The 16,427-nt window shown below is 47.3% G+C and overlaps 1 protein-coding gene across 1 annotated transcript; it reads left to right on the top strand.

The window, feature by feature from the left end:
* The first annotated feature begins 415 nt into the window (after nt 1-415).
* LOC149744755 (cellular tumor antigen p53-like) lies at nt 416-12,871 on the top strand. Its single transcript, XM_089900428.1, has 11 exons — nt 416-551; nt 8,449-8,550; nt 8,688-8,709; nt 8,799-9,056; nt 9,479-9,665; nt 9,746-9,858; nt 10,089-10,198; nt 10,541-10,677; nt 10,765-10,838; nt 11,266-11,372; nt 11,934-12,871. Exons 2-11 carry the CDS (start codon nt 8,477-8,479, stop codon nt 12,013-12,015), a joined length of 1,164 nt encoding a protein of 387 aa, XP_089756554.1. The 5' UTR covers nt 416-551; nt 8,449-8,476; the 3' UTR covers nt 12,016-12,871.
* The last annotated feature ends 3,556 nt before the right edge of the window (nt 12,872-16,427 follow it).

The raw sequence follows: 16,427 nt of genomic DNA on the forward strand, positions 1-16,427 counted from the left end.
ATCATTTCAGAAAATGATAGGGGCTGTGACATTTTAGCTGTTGAGTACAAACTATCCAGCTATTTAGGAAGAGCAGTGTTCCAAGCAGAGGGAATGACAAGTGCAAAGGCTTTCTTCCTTTCACCTTCATATTTGACACAGTGGCAGAATTCTACCAAAATGGTTTCCACCAATTGTGCCCTCACGGCTCTGGCTCGTCGAACTTCCCCACCCCAAATTCTCAGTAGCTACAGTACCAATACTGCTAGAATCCTAACTCTCCCCGCAACCTCCTCTCCTAATCTCAGTTCCCATCGCCTCCGCCCGCAGGGGAATTGCTTGCCCTTACTTGTCATGGCGACTGTCCAGCTTTGTGCCAGGAGGCTCGCGAGGGTTGCTGGGATTGGGATTTTCCCCTCCCACGTGCTCCGGACTGGCGCTAAAAGTTTTGAGCTCTTCAAAAGTCCAGAGCTACCATCCTGGCCGCAGGTAGTAGCTGGGGTCCGGGGTCACCTGGCGTCCAGCCTCGGAGCGTGCATCCCAGGACGGTGACACGCTCCCCTGAGCTTCGGGTAAGCTCTTGACTGAGCCTCATGTGTCCTCTGTGAGTCACGGGCTCTCGGCTCCGTGTATTTTCAGCTCGTGGGAATAGAGGGGGCTGGGGGCGGGGCACTGGGGATTTAGCGATTTTGGGGGGGGAATGCAAGCTTGGCTAGCGGCACCAACAGAGGAATGCAATGTTGGGAGGCCCGAGTGTAGATGATGGGGATGTTAGGACCAACCGAACTCCAAGCTGAACACTTGGGCGGGGGAGTGGGGCTTTGGGGAAACTTGAGCCGGCCTAAGGGGTTCTTCCAACCATTACCACCCCATCCCAGGGTGTGGGGGATTCCGAAATAAGACGCACAAAGCATCAAGGTCTGAGACTTTCGGATCTCGTAACTTTGGGGATTCGTGGCTCGGGATTTTAGAGCGTATAGCATCCCAGTGGAACCTCGGGCTCCATTCCGAAGTGGTTATTCGGGGTGATCCGGGAAGGCCAAGCTGCTAAGGTTCCATAACTTCCGGATCTTTGTCCTTCCTGGAGTGCTCTTTCCAAATGGCCCGTGGCTCCGCTAGAAGGAGAAAATCCGGTTAAAGACTGTCAGTCGTGGAAGTGGGACGTGCTAAATGAGAGATTTGCCCCCGAAGCCCGGCAGAACTAACCCAGCCTGAGAGGCCCGGGAGTCCTGTTATTGTTTGACTCTACATTTACATTTCTGCCACTTGCAGGAGCATTTCCGGTTTCTTTTTTCGGAACAGACCACTATTCACCCTATGTGAGGGAAGTAGAAAGAGAAAAGGTCTTTTAGACTAGTTCCTATTGCTTGCGGAGGGAGGCTGATAACCCCCTTTACTTTCCCCCCCCCCCCGGACTACTTAGCTACCACTTTTGGAAAGGAAGAGGTATTCGTTTTCATGCAAACCTCAATCCCTCCCCCCTCTTTGAATGGTGTGCTCCACCCCGGTCGACTGCTAACCAGGCGGACGCTACCATTGCGTGGGATGGTTTTTTTTTTGCTTTAAGTGTCTGAGGGCAGACCCTGGGTATTTTCGAGAATGGGTACATCTGAGCATTAAACGATAAAAGAGTGTAACGATGGGTCGTTTGTTTGTGGCGGAGAAACAATTTCTTCTGTATTCGGCTTTGGGCTGAGACATTCCCATTTCGGACGCAGAGTGAACGTCTTGAAGCGGAAGGGGGGGGCTTGGAGAGGGGCGGGGCCCGAGGTCTTCTGTGCAGCTCTCCAGTCCCGGCTAGTTCTGGCCTGCGGGAGGCGGCGAACCCCGCGCGAAGTACGACCCGTAACCATTTTTCCCGCATTTTCATCGTTTAGGGCGCGGTCGCCTACCACGCACCTGCTACGAACCAGACACAGTGCGCTGTACTTGGCGTGCTTTTTTTTCTAAATTGGGGGTAGCATTTACACCCGCCGCCTATCAAAATAGAAGTTTCTCTTGCTTCTTCCCTATCTTTGACCCCCTACCTTTATTTTGATTTGTGTCACCGTGGATTATTTTTGCCTGTTGGAGAACTTCTTATATCTGTGAAATTCACCCATTTTATTGCATGTATCAGTGTATCCGTATTTTGCTCCTTTTTATTTTAATATATTCCTCTGAATGAATAAACCATCGATTGTTTATGCATTCTTTTGATGGCCTTTGAGTTGTTTCCCATTTGAGATTATTTTGAATAAAGCTGCTATCAGCATTCTTGTACAATTACTTTTGTAGTCATGTTTTTATGTTTCTTGGATAAATCCTTAGGAGTGGAATTGTTGGGTCATAGAGTGAGGAGTAGATCTATATATTTTTAAATTCTATTAAAAAGTTTTAATTATTCAAAGTGGTTGTACCATTTTACACTCCCACCAGCAGGATATATCCTGTCTTAGGATTTGGTTTGTCAGTCTCTCTAATGTGGCACATCATTGCGGTTTCATTTTGCAGTTCTCTGTTAACTTTGTTCAACAGTTTGCATGTGCTTATTGGCCATTTCTGTGTTATATGTGAAGAGACTGTTCAAGTCTTTTCCCCATTTTTAAAATTGGTGTATTTGCTTTTTGTGTTGTTGAGGTGTTGAAGTTATTTGTACATTCTGGATAGGAAGAGTGTATCTTTTGTCAGATACGTGTATTTTCTCCTGACCTGTTGCTTGCTTGTTTAACAGCTCTTAAGAGGAGCAGAAGATTCTTTTTTCTTTTAAGTGGTTGCTGTGACCTGTTCAGGAAATCTTAGCCCAAGGTCATGAAGATATTCTCTTATAGTTTCTCATATATTTTCTTCTAGAACCTTCTAACTTTAGGTTTTACACTTAGGTCTGTGAGCCATAATTAATTAACTGATAATTAAGAATTATTTCATGATGTGAGGTCAAGGTTCTGTTTTATTTTTTCTTATGGATATCCAGTTGTTCTAGCTCCACTTGTTGAAATAGCCTTCCTTTCCCCACTGAATTGCTTTAATTGGAGCGCTTGGTCCATTTACATTTAATGCAATTATTGTTACATTTGGGTTTAAATCTGCTGTCTCAGTGGTATTTCCTATCCTTTGTTCTTCACTTCAAATACTTGAGGAAGAAACAAAACCAATCTCACATAAACTCTTTCAGAATATAGAGGAAGTAACATTGCCCAACTCATTTTATGAGGCCAGCGTAATGCTGTCAGCATATATGTGCAAAAACCTGACAAACTTTAGCAAATCACGCCTAGTAATATATAAAAATGATAAATATATCGTCCCCAAGTAGAGTTTATCCCTGGACTGCAACGTTGATTTAACATTCAAAAAATCAATCAGTGTAATTTGCCACATTAACAGATTAAAGGGTAAAAATCCTATGATCAACTTCAATAGATGCATAAAAAGCTGTTGACAGTATGCAACACCTGTTTGTGATTTTAAAAGAAAAACCAACCTCCCAGCAAACTAGCAGAGGAAACTTCCTCAGTCTGATACAGTGCACCCCCAATCAAGTTACCATTAACAACATACCTAATAGTGACAGACTAGAGTGAATGCTTTTCCTCTAAGATAAGGATTTGACTCTGGCCTCTTCAGCATTGTAAATTAGAGGTCTTAACCAGGCAAGAGAAAGAAACATAACAATTGGAAAAGAAGAAATTAAATTGCTTTATTCACAGGTGGTATGATTGTGTACACAAAAAGTCCTAATAGAAAATTCATTTTCACACTATGCGGACTAATAAGTGATTGTAGCAAAGTTACAAGTTTCAAAGGCACTATACATACATTGTATTTTTATATAATAGCAACCTTGAATCCAAAGTCAAAAACATGGCATACTCAGGGATAAATTTAACAAAAGATGGACAAGAGCTCCATATTGAAAACTGCAAAATACTGCTGAGAGAATTTAGGAAGATTTAAATAACGGAGAGATACCGTATTCATGGATTAGAACACTTATTGGTGTTAAGGTGTCTGTACTCTTCAGAATGATTTAACTCAATGACTTAAAACATTGTTTGTAGAAATTGACAAGCTGATTCCGAAATGAAACAGTGGTACAAAGTTGGAGGTCTTAAGATACCCGATATCAAGGTTACTGTAAAGCTACAGTAGGACAACAACCAATGAATAGAGTATGGGAAAAGACATAAATATGGTAAATGATTTTCTACAAAGGCACCAAAGTGAATCAGTTGGGAAAGGAAAGTCTTTCAACAAACAGTGCTGAAACAACTGAAGCAGAAAAATGGATTTTGACCTCTACCTCACACCATACACAACAGTTAATTTGACATGGTTAATAGCCCTGAACACAAAACTTTCAGAGAACACAACATCTTTGTCTTGGTAGGGGTGGGTTACAGAGCTGTATCAAAATTTGTCAAGTTTTGTGATCAAAATAGTATGATGCCATTTCAACCTTTGTAAGTTTTACCTCAAAAACATTTGTGGGGTTGTGGGGAGTGGCTAGAGGTATAGATGAGACAAAAAAGGCAGAATGTTGATTATTCTTGAAGCTGTGTGATGGGTACTTGGGACATTTTTCTGTTTACCTTTTTATATGGTTAAAATTTTCCATAATTTCTATTTATTTTTCTTTTTTAGATATTTTTTATTTTGGAAAAATACAGGTACAAAAGTAACATAACACATATCCCCACCAAATAATTTTAACACTTAACATTCTGTCTTATTTTTGTCCATATTTTAATTACACAAGTAATGTACGGATACCATCTTTTTAAATTTTTCTTTGTTAATAAAGCTAAAACCTCCTTTGACTCTACCCTCAGTACCCTAAGCATACATCCCCCTCTCCCTGAGACCATCACGATCATAGATTTTGTGAATTTCTATTCTTCTTGCCTGTGTTTCATACACATGTTTATAAGCAATAGTCATTATATATATTCATATTTCTCTATATATGTATATATATGTTGTTTTGTTTTGTTCCCTCTGTGCTGCCACGCAGCATGCTGGATCTTAGTTCCCCTACCAGGGATCAAACCTGTGCTCCCTCTAGTGGAAGCCCGGAATCCTAACCGCTGGACCACCAGGGAAGTCCCTCATCTTATATTTTTAAATTCCATGAACCAAATTACTGTGTTTTGCTTTTTTCTTGCAAATTGTATTTTCACCCAGCATGTTTGTGAGCTGTATTGGATTACATATACAGATAATTCATTTCCCTAAACCACTGCAATGAATACACCACGTTTCATTTACCTATTTCCTATTGATGGATAGTAAGGTTGTTTCTTGTCACCTGCCATTAGGAACAACGACATGAATATTTTTGTGCAAGACTCCTTCTGTCGCCCCCTGCAACCACTTTTCTAGGACATCCACCTAGAAGTGGTTTTGTGGAGTAGTAAAATGTATGTGTTTTCAGTTTTACCAGATGCTGCCTTATTTCTTCCCAGAATCAAATTTTTTTTTTTTATTTTCCCAATCACATAGCTTTCAGCCAAAAATTTTTTTTACATCAGACTCTGGGTGGAGCCAGAGGAGCATAATTATTTAGAGCTTGGGTGTGGCTTCAGACAGCCCAGGTTCAAATCCCTGGCCCTGCCGCTTGGGAGCTTTCTGAGCCTGGGTAATTCCTTTAACCTCAGTTCCTCTCTTCTGATGATAGCACCTACCTTACTGGCTTTTTGAGAGGATTAATGAGATTAGCCACTGAAAGCAGTGGATCCAGATAAGGTCTATATAAACAGCCACCATTGTTATGATAGGCCATTGTTATGATGGCGATCAGGCCTGCCCCTCCTTTGGGTCCCAGCTGAGTTTATTGCCTTCCCACCAGGGCTGCCAGTGTAAATGTTCTGCCTCCGCACAACCATCATGACCCCCTGATGCTCATACCCATGGGAAGTACCTACTCTGAAGAGGTTTCCTAGAGAAAGAAACATTGAGAATTCAGTTGTAGCCGAGGTCTGAGAGAGGGAGACCTCCTATGTCCATGGGGCTGTCTCCCTGCAGTGGGACTGAGACCTTGGCCCACCATCCCAGGACAGCCCCTCCTGGCATGTTTACTAAACAGAGTTGTCTGAAGGAGGGGAACTAGCATGAGTGCAGGCAGGACCACAAAAGCCCCACCCCCTCGCAATCACAAAGCTCTCACTTTCCAACAATAATAGAGAACAAATAAAATTGGGATAATCATATAAAGAGAAGCATCTATTGAGCTCTGACTAAGTGCTAGGTGCTTTTCTCAACTCTTTATATTTCCTATAACAAGTGGGGCCCTATTTTAGAGCAAAGGACGCTAGGCACAGAGAGGTTAAGCAACCTCCCAAAGTTACACAGCTATTAGATGGTGAGCTTGGGGTGCAGGCCTAGCCTGTCTGCCTCCAGAGCCCAGGCTCTGCCACGTTTGCCATGGGAGCTTTAAGATAAGTGAGGTCATGCAGCAAATTTAAGTGACAGTACAACATCAAACCAAGGGCTTCTGAGCCCCATCTCTGTTGACACGAGCCTCCCTTCCATAAAAGTCTCAAAGTTATTTTGATCATCGATCCAGGGGGAACCCTAGTCCTTCCCCCCAAGGCAGATGTTTGGGGTCCCGCTGCTGTCCCCTCTTGCCTTCCTCCATGTACGTTCATGGTCCATCCTCCATCAGCTTTGGGAGCTATGATAAGAGGCCCTTTTGCCAACCTCTCAGTTGGCAGACTTTCATCGCTAAAATCTGCACCTTCAGACTTAACTGATTACAAATGAGAGCTCTGCAGGTTAGTCTGTAATGAAGTAAGCCTCTTAATCCTAGACCTTCGAACAGTCATTTTTCATAAAAGCTCATTCACTCACCTGTGTGTGTTGTCGGCTGGTCACTTAACCTCTGTGAGACTTTCTCACCTGTCAAGAGGCAGGTGTGGTTATTGGGACAGATAAGGTAACCCACGTGAAAGGATTTTTTCACACTCTAAATACACAGGAAAGCAGGTTCTGTATCAACATAAAGGTGCAGGTGAACCTTAAGGGAGATTAGAAAAGAGCCGCTTGCTTGGGCGTGGTGCGGGAGGTGTTTGTCAGTGCCATTGAGACAGCAGGAAAAATGTACTGAACAGGGACTTTTTCAGTGGCATGTTTCTGAGCAAAGCTGATGACAAATTTGGCATCAAGAAAGAGGGCATGGTGTAACAAAAGATCAAGATAAAAAAAAATTAATTACATGGGACTGAGTGAACTGGTGAGGATGATTATAATTTTTGTGACTTTCTGTTTGAATAAAAAAAAAAAATCCCACAAGGACTCAGAGGCGAAAAATATACAAATCAATTTTCACTGCAAAGTAAAGGAGCTGTTACAGTGGAGGATTCCTGGACTGAATGTCAATATTATGACATAGTGTGAGTGTGTTTCGTGTTTGGTAATTGCAATCATTGTTGCCTTCGTTATGGTGATGCATTTAGAATGCTTGGTGTCAGTCTGTTTATCTCTTGTAAAAATAAAATACAGCGTGTGTGTGAAAAAAAAAAAGAATTCACACATGAGAAAAAAAAAAGAACTATGCATAAAGTCTTACTTACTCTAAGGTTCACCTTGTACCTCTCCTGTCATACAACTCGTCACTTTCCCCATCATATGTCACCAAATGCCAAAAAGAAATCTGAGTACTCTGCGGTCATGGCACAGGTATTTCTAAAGAGATGAACACCTGTTCAAAAATCACTAATCCGAGAATAAATATATGGGGAAATGAACTGGGAACAAAAAGCAAAAAAAGGAAAGAAAGAGGGCATGATGAAACCATTTGAAAGCTAGCCTGAGAGACGAGACGATGGCGGCAGGGCCGTGGCCCGGACCGCAGCCACCGCTCTGTCCCCTTTGTTCCCTCGACCGCTCGTAACCGCTCATGGCCCGGGTACGACGATTCACTTATTCACCCCAGTTATTGAGCCCAACCAGGTGCAAGGCATTATGCTGATAACTGGTGAACAAGACAACTTCCCTGCCCTGCCGAAGTTTATATTCCAGTAGAGCAGCGGTCCTCAGCCTTTCTGGCACCAGGGCAGCCGGTGGAGCTCAAGCACCGGAGAAAGGAGAGGGTGCTAGGAGATGAGGTCAAAGAGGTGGGCAGGGCCTGGGTCCTGAGGGATTTGTAAGCCGGGGGTGAGGAGCCGTCCCAAGGGAGCAGGTGGGGAATGGGCGGGTCAAGGGAGGTATCTTACCGCAGATGGAGGGAGTGGGCTGAGAGTTGCTTCAGCCTTATTACCACAAAGGAGAGCAGAAATAGGTAGACACTGAGGAAGGCTTCTGGATTCAGTGGTGGGAGGGTTGGAAGTCCCTCTCTGCGTGGTGAGGAGTCGGTGGGGTGGGGGGTCCTGCCCCCGTAGCAGATCCTCAATACCCTGGCGTGGTCTGCACACAGGGCTCCCTCTCGCCTCAGGGCGAGGTGACCCTGGGCTGGGTATGTCTCACACCGGGTCCTCGCCTTTCTCCCCCCAGTGGCCACACTGCCTCCCAGGGAGCTGTAATGGAGGAGTCGCAGGCAGAACTCGGCGTGGAGCCCCCTCTGAGTCAGGAGACGTTTTCAGACTTGTGGAAACTGTAAGTGGAGGTCTGGAGGGAGGGGCAGGTTCACTGCCGAGCCTCTAATAACCCTGCCCCACCCGAGTCCCCAGCCCCCTAAGTAGAGACCTGTGAGAAGCAAAAACCAGTACTGACTTTCTGCTCTTGTCTTACAGGCTTCCTGAAAACAACCTTCTGGTAAGGGCTGGGCTGCGAGAAGGGCCCAGGGGCTGCAAAGCTGGGGGCTGAGAACCTGGCCTTCTGACTCTTGTCTCTCCCGTCCACAGTCCTCTGAGCTCTCCCCAGCCGTGGATGACCTGCTGCTGTCCCCAGAAGACGTCGCAAACTGGCTGGATGAACGTCCAGATGAAGCCCCCCAAATGCCAGAGCCCCCTGCGCCAGCTGCCCCCACCCCAGCCGCCCCAGCACCAGCCACCTCCTGGCCCCTGTCGTCCTTTGTCCCTTCCCAGAAGACCTACCCTGGCAGCTATGGGTTCCATCTAGGTTTCCTACATTCCGGAACAGCCAAGTCTGTAACCTGCACGGTAAGTGGCCCTGAGGGGCTGGCTTTCCTGTGACAATTCGATGTGTGGCCCCTGTGCCCCAGGGTTTCTCTGTACGGAACTCTAGGGTTCCACTTCAGCCTTTTTACATTTTACCTAGTTAGTCTATGACCTTTGACCCCAGTCCCAAAGTTGCATTTCCCCCCTCGACCTTGGGGTTTCATCCTTCCCATCACATTCTCAGCGTCTGTCGTGAGGCCATTCTTTTTTTCTTTTTTCTTCACTCTCATTCACTCTTTGGCTTTTGTAAGTAAGCTTCTGGGATGTAGGAGCCCGACCGTGCCATCTCTAGCTACCCTCCCCCCACAGAACATGGCTTCCAGTCGGTACTTATGCAGTGTTTGTTCATTTGACCCCTAGGTACTTGTGTCCTGACCTTCCATTCATTCTTCCTTCTCCTCCAGTATTCCCCTGCCCTCAACAAGCTGTTTTGCCAGCTGGCCAAGACCTGCCCGGTGCAGCTGTGGGTCAGCTCACCACCCCCGCCCGGCACCCGGGTCCGCGCCATGGCCATCTATAAGAAGTCAGAGTACATGACGGAGGTTGTGAGGCGCTGTCCCCACCATGAGCGCTGCTCTGACTATAGCGACGGTGAGCAGCAGGGGGCTGTGGATGGGCAAGGCTGGTGCCCGGAGCCCCCAAACCCCTAATTCCTCCATGATTGCTCTCAGGTCTGGCCCCTCCTCAGCATCTGATCCGGGTGGAAGGGAATTTACGTGCTGAGTATTTGGACGACAGAAACACTTTTCGACACAGCGTGGTGGTGCCCTACGAGCCGCCTGAGGTCTGGTTTGGCCACTGGGGTCTCTGGGGGAAGGGGGCCAGAGGGGTTTGTCAGTGACCATCCAGGTGGGAGATGGAGGGCTTTCTCCTTCCTTGATCTCCCACAACCCGGTGAGGTGTGCAGAGCAGATGGGTTATCCCCATTCCACAGCTGAGGAAACAGAGGCTCACAAAGGCTAACAGCTTCCCCGGGGCTGCATAGCCTCACCTGGGGCCTGTGCTCTCTCCCAGGTTGGCTCTGACTGTACCACCATCCACTACAACTTCATGTGTAACAGCTCCTGCATGGGAGGCATGAACCGGCGGCCCATCCTCACCATCATCACACTGGAAGACTCCAGGTAGGGACAACACGCCGCCCTCCACGCTGGCATGCTCCTCCCTAAGCTCCGCCTCTCTCTATCCACTGGGCTCTGCCCTTCACCACTTTCTTCCGTGCTACCAGCCATCTTTCCCTCACTGCATCCCCTTGGTAGACTTCCTCTGCTGCTCCCTCCCAGCTCTCTTTTCTCCGGCTTTGGGATCTCTCTAGCCTGTGGCTTCTCAGTCTTCCTGGAGCTGGACCTTAGGATCCATGTAGGATGGGGGTGGTTGGGAGTAGGTGGGGCCTGGTTTACAGGAGAACAGGGAGGCGGGGCCCACCCTCCTTACTGCCTTCTGCTTCCCTCTTCTTACCTGGGTAGTGGTAATCTGCTGGGACGGAACAGCTTTGAGGTGCGTGTTTGTGCGTGTCCTGGGAGAGACCGCCGCACAGAGGAAGAAAATTTCCACAAGAAGGGGCAGTCTTGCCCTGAGCTGCCCACTGGGAGCGCTAAGCGAGGTAAGCAGGCAGGACAAGAGGAGGCAGAGAGGGTGCAGTTCTGCCCAAGATTCACTCTTTTCTCGCCTTTCCTTGCCTATATTCCAGCACTGCCTACCGGCACCAGCTCCTCTCCACCGCAAAAGAAGAAACCACTGGATGGAGAATATTTCACTCTTCAGGTACCAAGTCTGGGAGAGAGAGATGCAGGCTCTTGCCACCACTCAGTGGGGGTTGGATAAGGGAAGAAAAAATATAAATGTAGCAGATGTGAGGTTAAGCCCAGTTTCTCTAGACATCCTTTCCCTGTCCATGGCGTTGACTCTTGTAGTTAATATTATTGGGTTGACAGATTTAAGTTTCAAGTCTAGCACTCCAAATGCTATTTTCTTCTTGACTGCTTTGCCTGTATTTAGGACATTTGCCATCAGGGGGCAGTGGTGCCTTGAGACAATGGCTCCTGGTTGTGCCTGACTTCAAACGCCAGCTTGTACCTTAACACACATTTTAAAGAAGCCTCTTCCAAAAAGAAAATTGTTAAAGAGAGCATAAAAACAGTTTCTATGATTTTGCCTAATACTTCTTTATCCCCTTCCTTCCCTGCCACAGATCCGTGGGCGTGAACGCTTTGAGATGTTCCGAGAGCTGAATGAGGCCTTGGAGCTGAAGGATGCTCAGGCTGGAAAGGAGCCAGGGGAAAGCAGGGCTCACTCTAGGTGAGTGGCCCAGGTCTCCTCCCCTGCCTTCCTGTGTTGGAAAACCATGGGATTCCATTCTAATCCTGCCTTCAAGGTAAAAGGCTGGAACCCTGCCATTGGGTCCCAGTCCTGCCCAAACATTCTTTAGTCTTCCTCTACTTTCCTGCCTCCGGGGGTCCAGGGGCATGGATATTTCTTTGCCATTTCTAACAACCCCTAGACCCTCAGAGCTAGGGTCTCAAATAGGGGACTGATAACTGTGGGAGTATAGGACACAGTGTCAGAGTTTGGGGTCAGATCCTCTGCCCTGCAAAGTACTGAGGAGTCCTTTGTGGCCTTGTTACTTCCCTTCCCAGGCTCAGTTTCCTCATTTGTCAAATGGGATAAGGGAAGACTGAGAGGTTAATACCCACAAGTACACCAAGGTGCTCAGTCAGCATGTCTGCCATTGGTGGTGACCATTTTAACTTAAGTTCTCCTTGCTCCCACCTCAGGCCCTTCAAAGCCCAGGTCCAGGAAGAGGGGCCCAGAGCTTCTCAGTCAGATGATGTCATCTCCCCTCCCCCTCTCTCCTCACAGCCACCTGAAGTCTAAGAAGGGGCAGTCTCCCTCCCGCCATAAAAAACTGATGTTCAAGAGAGAAGGGCCTGACTCAGACTGACATCTTCTGCTTCCTGTCCTCTATTGACACCCCTACCCTCGTTCCCCCCTTCCCTGCCATTTTTTGGGTCTCAGGGGCTTAAACCTCTGCTTGGTGCAGGTGTGCCTCGGAAACACCCTGGAATTCTTCCGTTTGCTTGGCCTGGGGCTCTGCTAAAGAGGTTGGCCTGCACTCATGGTTTTTGGGGGAGGTAGCTGGGGCCTTCCAGCTTAGCTTTTAAGGTTTTTACTGTGGGGAGCATTTGAGAGAGGTAGGAAAACGTTCCTGCATGTGAGGAACATTTTATAACCAGCCATACACTGGGTTGGAAGTCCAGTTCTCTACCATACTAGCCATGGAAGCTATCTTAAGTTGTTGAGTTTCTCCGAACTTGATTGTCCACATTTACAAAATGCTGATAATCATACCTACCTCACGGAGTTTGTTGTGAGGGTTAATGAAATAACGTATGTCTGACCCCCAAACCATCTTTTTATTACATGATGTCTGGGACTTAGTGCCTTTGTGGGTGCTGGTTCTGTGTCCCCCTTGGTGGATGATTTGATAGTTTCTATGACTGGATGGCTGGGCAAGGGGAAGGAATTTCCAAGTCCCTTCGCTCCTGGCCCCGCCAAATCCTATCTAACCTCTTGGTGAACCTCAGCACCCAAGGGGAAATCTCACCCTATCCCACGTCCTGGAGGATTCCATCCCTGGTGTATCTACCGAGATCTGTTTTATTTCCCCCAAATGCTCAGGCAGATTTCTTTTGTACTCTGCAGGGCACATCTGCATTTGTCACTCGCACCCTTCCTCTTCCCTTTTTATATCCCATTTTTATATTGATTTCTTATTTTACAATAAAACTTTGCTACCACCTGTGTGTCTGAGAGATCGGTGCCAGTGCAGGGTGCCTGGGGCCCACAGTGCAGGGGTGAAGAAGGGGGTGCATTTGGGAGGCAGCCACCTGAGTCTTCAGGGAGCATGTTTGGGGGGCCCAGCGCCCGGGTTCCAGGAGGAGAACAAAGCCTGGAGACTGGGTCAGTCCGCAGGCTGCATGACAATAAGGGAAGGGGTGACTCCATTCATAACTCGGGAACCAACTGTCCCCCTCTCCTCTCCTGCCAAGGCTGGCACAAGGTCTTCTGCTCCTGCTTCTAGGATTGGGCTTCTGCCCCCTCTCAGCCTCTCACCAAGGATTATGGGATTTAAATGTCTGATTTAGCAAGCCTGAGCCTCTGGGGTGGCCATCTGCTCCACGGGAAAGGGGCAGGATACCTGGGTGCCCAAGGGGAAGGAGGGCGGGTGCTAATGGATGAGGAGAGCAGGGGGAGGCCTGCCAGCCAGGGTCCCCAGGAAGTGGGGGCGACTAAGGTGAGGGCTGGGATGTGGGACTGGGGCCTTCCCAGCATCCCCTCATCCGGGCCTCATGCCAGCCAGCTGAATGAATTGAAGCTTTAAACTCTGCCAGGAAAACCTTTCAAAGGGTTTCTTGGGGTAGGGAGGAGAGTCGAGCCTGGGGAACCCAGCACTCTCCCCAACCATTCTGTCCCTTAGTGCTGCCAGCTCCCAAGGAGGAGGGCTGGGGGCGAGCTCTCCCCATCACCGGCTGCAGCCTGAGCCAGTGCTCGGAGGGATGGCCGGACAGTGGGGACGTGGCTCATCCTGCCACCCCGGGGGCAGAGAGAGGGGAGTAAGATCCAAAGGGGCTTCTGGGGCCACTGTCCTCTCAACCTGGCTTAAAGTGCCTGTGGGAGTCCCTTGGCTTACCCCGAGGATCCCAGACAGCTGTGAAGCCACTCGCCCTCCCTGGCCTCAAAACCACCTTTTTTCTTCCCTGCTGGGGAATGCCAAACACTCCCCAGGAGACCCAGAACCACCTCTTTTAGAGACCTTTAACTTTGCCATCTCTCCCTACCAGCCAGGCCCTTGGCAAACCAGAGCACTTGAAACTCATTCCATCGTCTCACTCCTGTAGACAGGTCACCTTGAAACTCTCTTTCTGACCAGTGTCCGGCACCCCCGTATGCTCAGCATTTCTCTCGAGTGTATCCTTAGCTCTGTTTTTATTTCTGCTGTACTGCTTCAGAAAGCAGATCCATTCTGGCTCTGCCAATCCCTTTGTGAGCTGATAGATTACTGGTCTGAGAATTATTAGTCCTGGGTTTTCAGGCCAACTCTACTAAGCTGTGTGACCTCCAATGAGTCCCTGACCTCTCTGGTCCCACTTGCTCACTTCCTCCCCTCTGGTTGTGTTCATTCCTCTGACAATCTAGCCAGCAGATATTCATTGATTGTTGCCTTACTCTGTGCCCAGGACTGTTCTAGGCTGTGGGGGCCTGTGGCAGACATGGCCCCTGCCCTCAGGCTCAGAAAGCCCAAGTCCTGTCCCACTAAGGTTTGGAATAATTATAAAAACTTACCTCCTTGACTTCAGGAACACAGGGGTCCCCAAATCTATAACACCCAGCAGAAGTTGTATAATGAGGAAAATGTCAAGCCATAAATGCTTTCACTATTTAAAAAAAGAAAAGGAAAAGAAAGCAACCTAGCATGCATCCTAAAAATTAAAGATATAACTTATTGAAAGAGAAAGCAATCTTGGTTGAAAGGATAGATTCAAAAGTAGGGCTTTAAAAAAAAAAAACACTTTAAAAGAAAAGAAAAACTCAAGCGCTTGACTGAGGAAAAAAAAAAGCGAGGGCCAATTGATCCAATATTATTTAAACTATTCCAGACCATAGGAAGAGTGGAATCTCCAATTCATGTAAAATTATTGTGGTTTCATTAATATTAAAACCTGATCAAGATACTAAAAAACTAGAAGCCAAATTAATTTATAGAGATACAAAATCTCTAAGTAGTATCAGAATACATTGATGAATCAAAAGAGTATTAACACTATAACCAAGTAGGGCTTATTCCAGGAGCATAAAGTTGGTTTAATAGAAATCTATCAACATTATTCATTACATTAACAAATTAAGGGAGAAAAATATGATCATATCAACAGATGCTGAAAGGAATTTGATTAAATTACAGCAGCCACTCCTTTAAAAAAAAAAAAAAACACTTTAATTAAAATAGTAATGGAGCGGGCTTCCCTGGTGGCGCAGTGGTTGAGAATCCGCCTGCCAATGCAGGGGACATGGGTTCGAGCCCTGGTCCGGGAAGATCCCACATGCTGCAGAGCAACTAAGCCCGTGTGCCACAACTACTGAGCCTGTGCTCTAGAGCCCGTGAGCCACAACTACTGAGCCCACGTGCCACAACTACTGAAGCCCGCACGCCTAGAGCCCGTGCTCTGCAGCAAGAGAAGCCACCGCAATGAGAAGCCCATGTACCGCAACAGAGTAGCCCCTGCTCACCGCAACTAGAGAAAAGCCCACGCGCAGCAACGAAGACCCAATGCAGCCAAAAATAAATAAATAAAAACAAATTAAGGAAGAAAAATATCATATCAACAGATGCTGAAAGGAATTTGATTAAATTTCAGCAGCCACTCCTTTAAAAAAAAAAAAAAAACCTTAATTAAAATAGTAATGGAGTGGGCTTCCCTGGTGGCGCAGTGGTTAAGAATCCGCCTGCCAACGCAGGGTACATGGGTTTGAGCCCTGGACCGGGAAGATCCTACATGCTGCAGAGCAACTAAGCCCATGTGCCACAACTATTGAGCCTGTGCTCTAGAGCCTGTGAGCCACAACTACTGAGCCTGCGTGCTGCAGCTACTGAAGCCTGCGTGCCTAGAGCCCATGCTCCGCAACAAGAGAATCCACTGCAATGAGAAGCCCGCGCACCACAACAGAGTAGCCCCCACTCTCCACAACTAGAGAAAGCCCATGCGTAGCAACAAAGACCCAACACAGCCAAAAAAATAAATAAATAATTTTTTTAAAAAAAGTAGTAATGGAGGGACTTCCCTGGTGGCGCAGTGGCTAAGAATCTGCCTGCCAATGCAGGGGACATAGGTTCGAGCCCTGGCCCAGGAAGATCCCACATGCCGCAGAGCAACTAAGCCCATGTGCCACAACTATTGAGCCTGCATTCTAGAGCCTGCGAGCCACATGTGCCATACCTACTGAAGCCCGTGCACCTGGAGCCCATGCTCCGCAACAAAAGAAGCCACTGCAATGAGAAGCCTGCGCACCACAAAGAAGAGTAGACCCGCTTGATGCAACTAAAGAAAGCCCGCGCACAGCAACGAAGACCCAGTGCAACCAAAAATAAATAAATTTATTTATTTTTATAAAAAATTATAGAGAAGAATAAGTGCCCCAAAATAGCCAATAGTTGTTTTTAAAAAGGAGGCTTACTTGCCTTGCTAGATATCAGAAAACATACTATAAAACTACTGGAATCAGATCAGTATGGCTTGGTGTATGGAGCGGTAGACAAGCCAGTAATGAATCCAGAAGTAGATCTCAGCATACAGC

Source organism: Delphinapterus leucas, chromosome 19 (assembly GCF_059928025.1).
Source record: "Delphinapterus leucas isolate spDelLeu-1000000601 "Yukka" chromosome 19, BTC_Dleu_Yukka2, whole genome shotgun sequence".
Classification (NCBI taxonomy): Eukaryota; Metazoa; Chordata; class Mammalia; order Artiodactyla; family Monodontidae; genus Delphinapterus; species Delphinapterus leucas.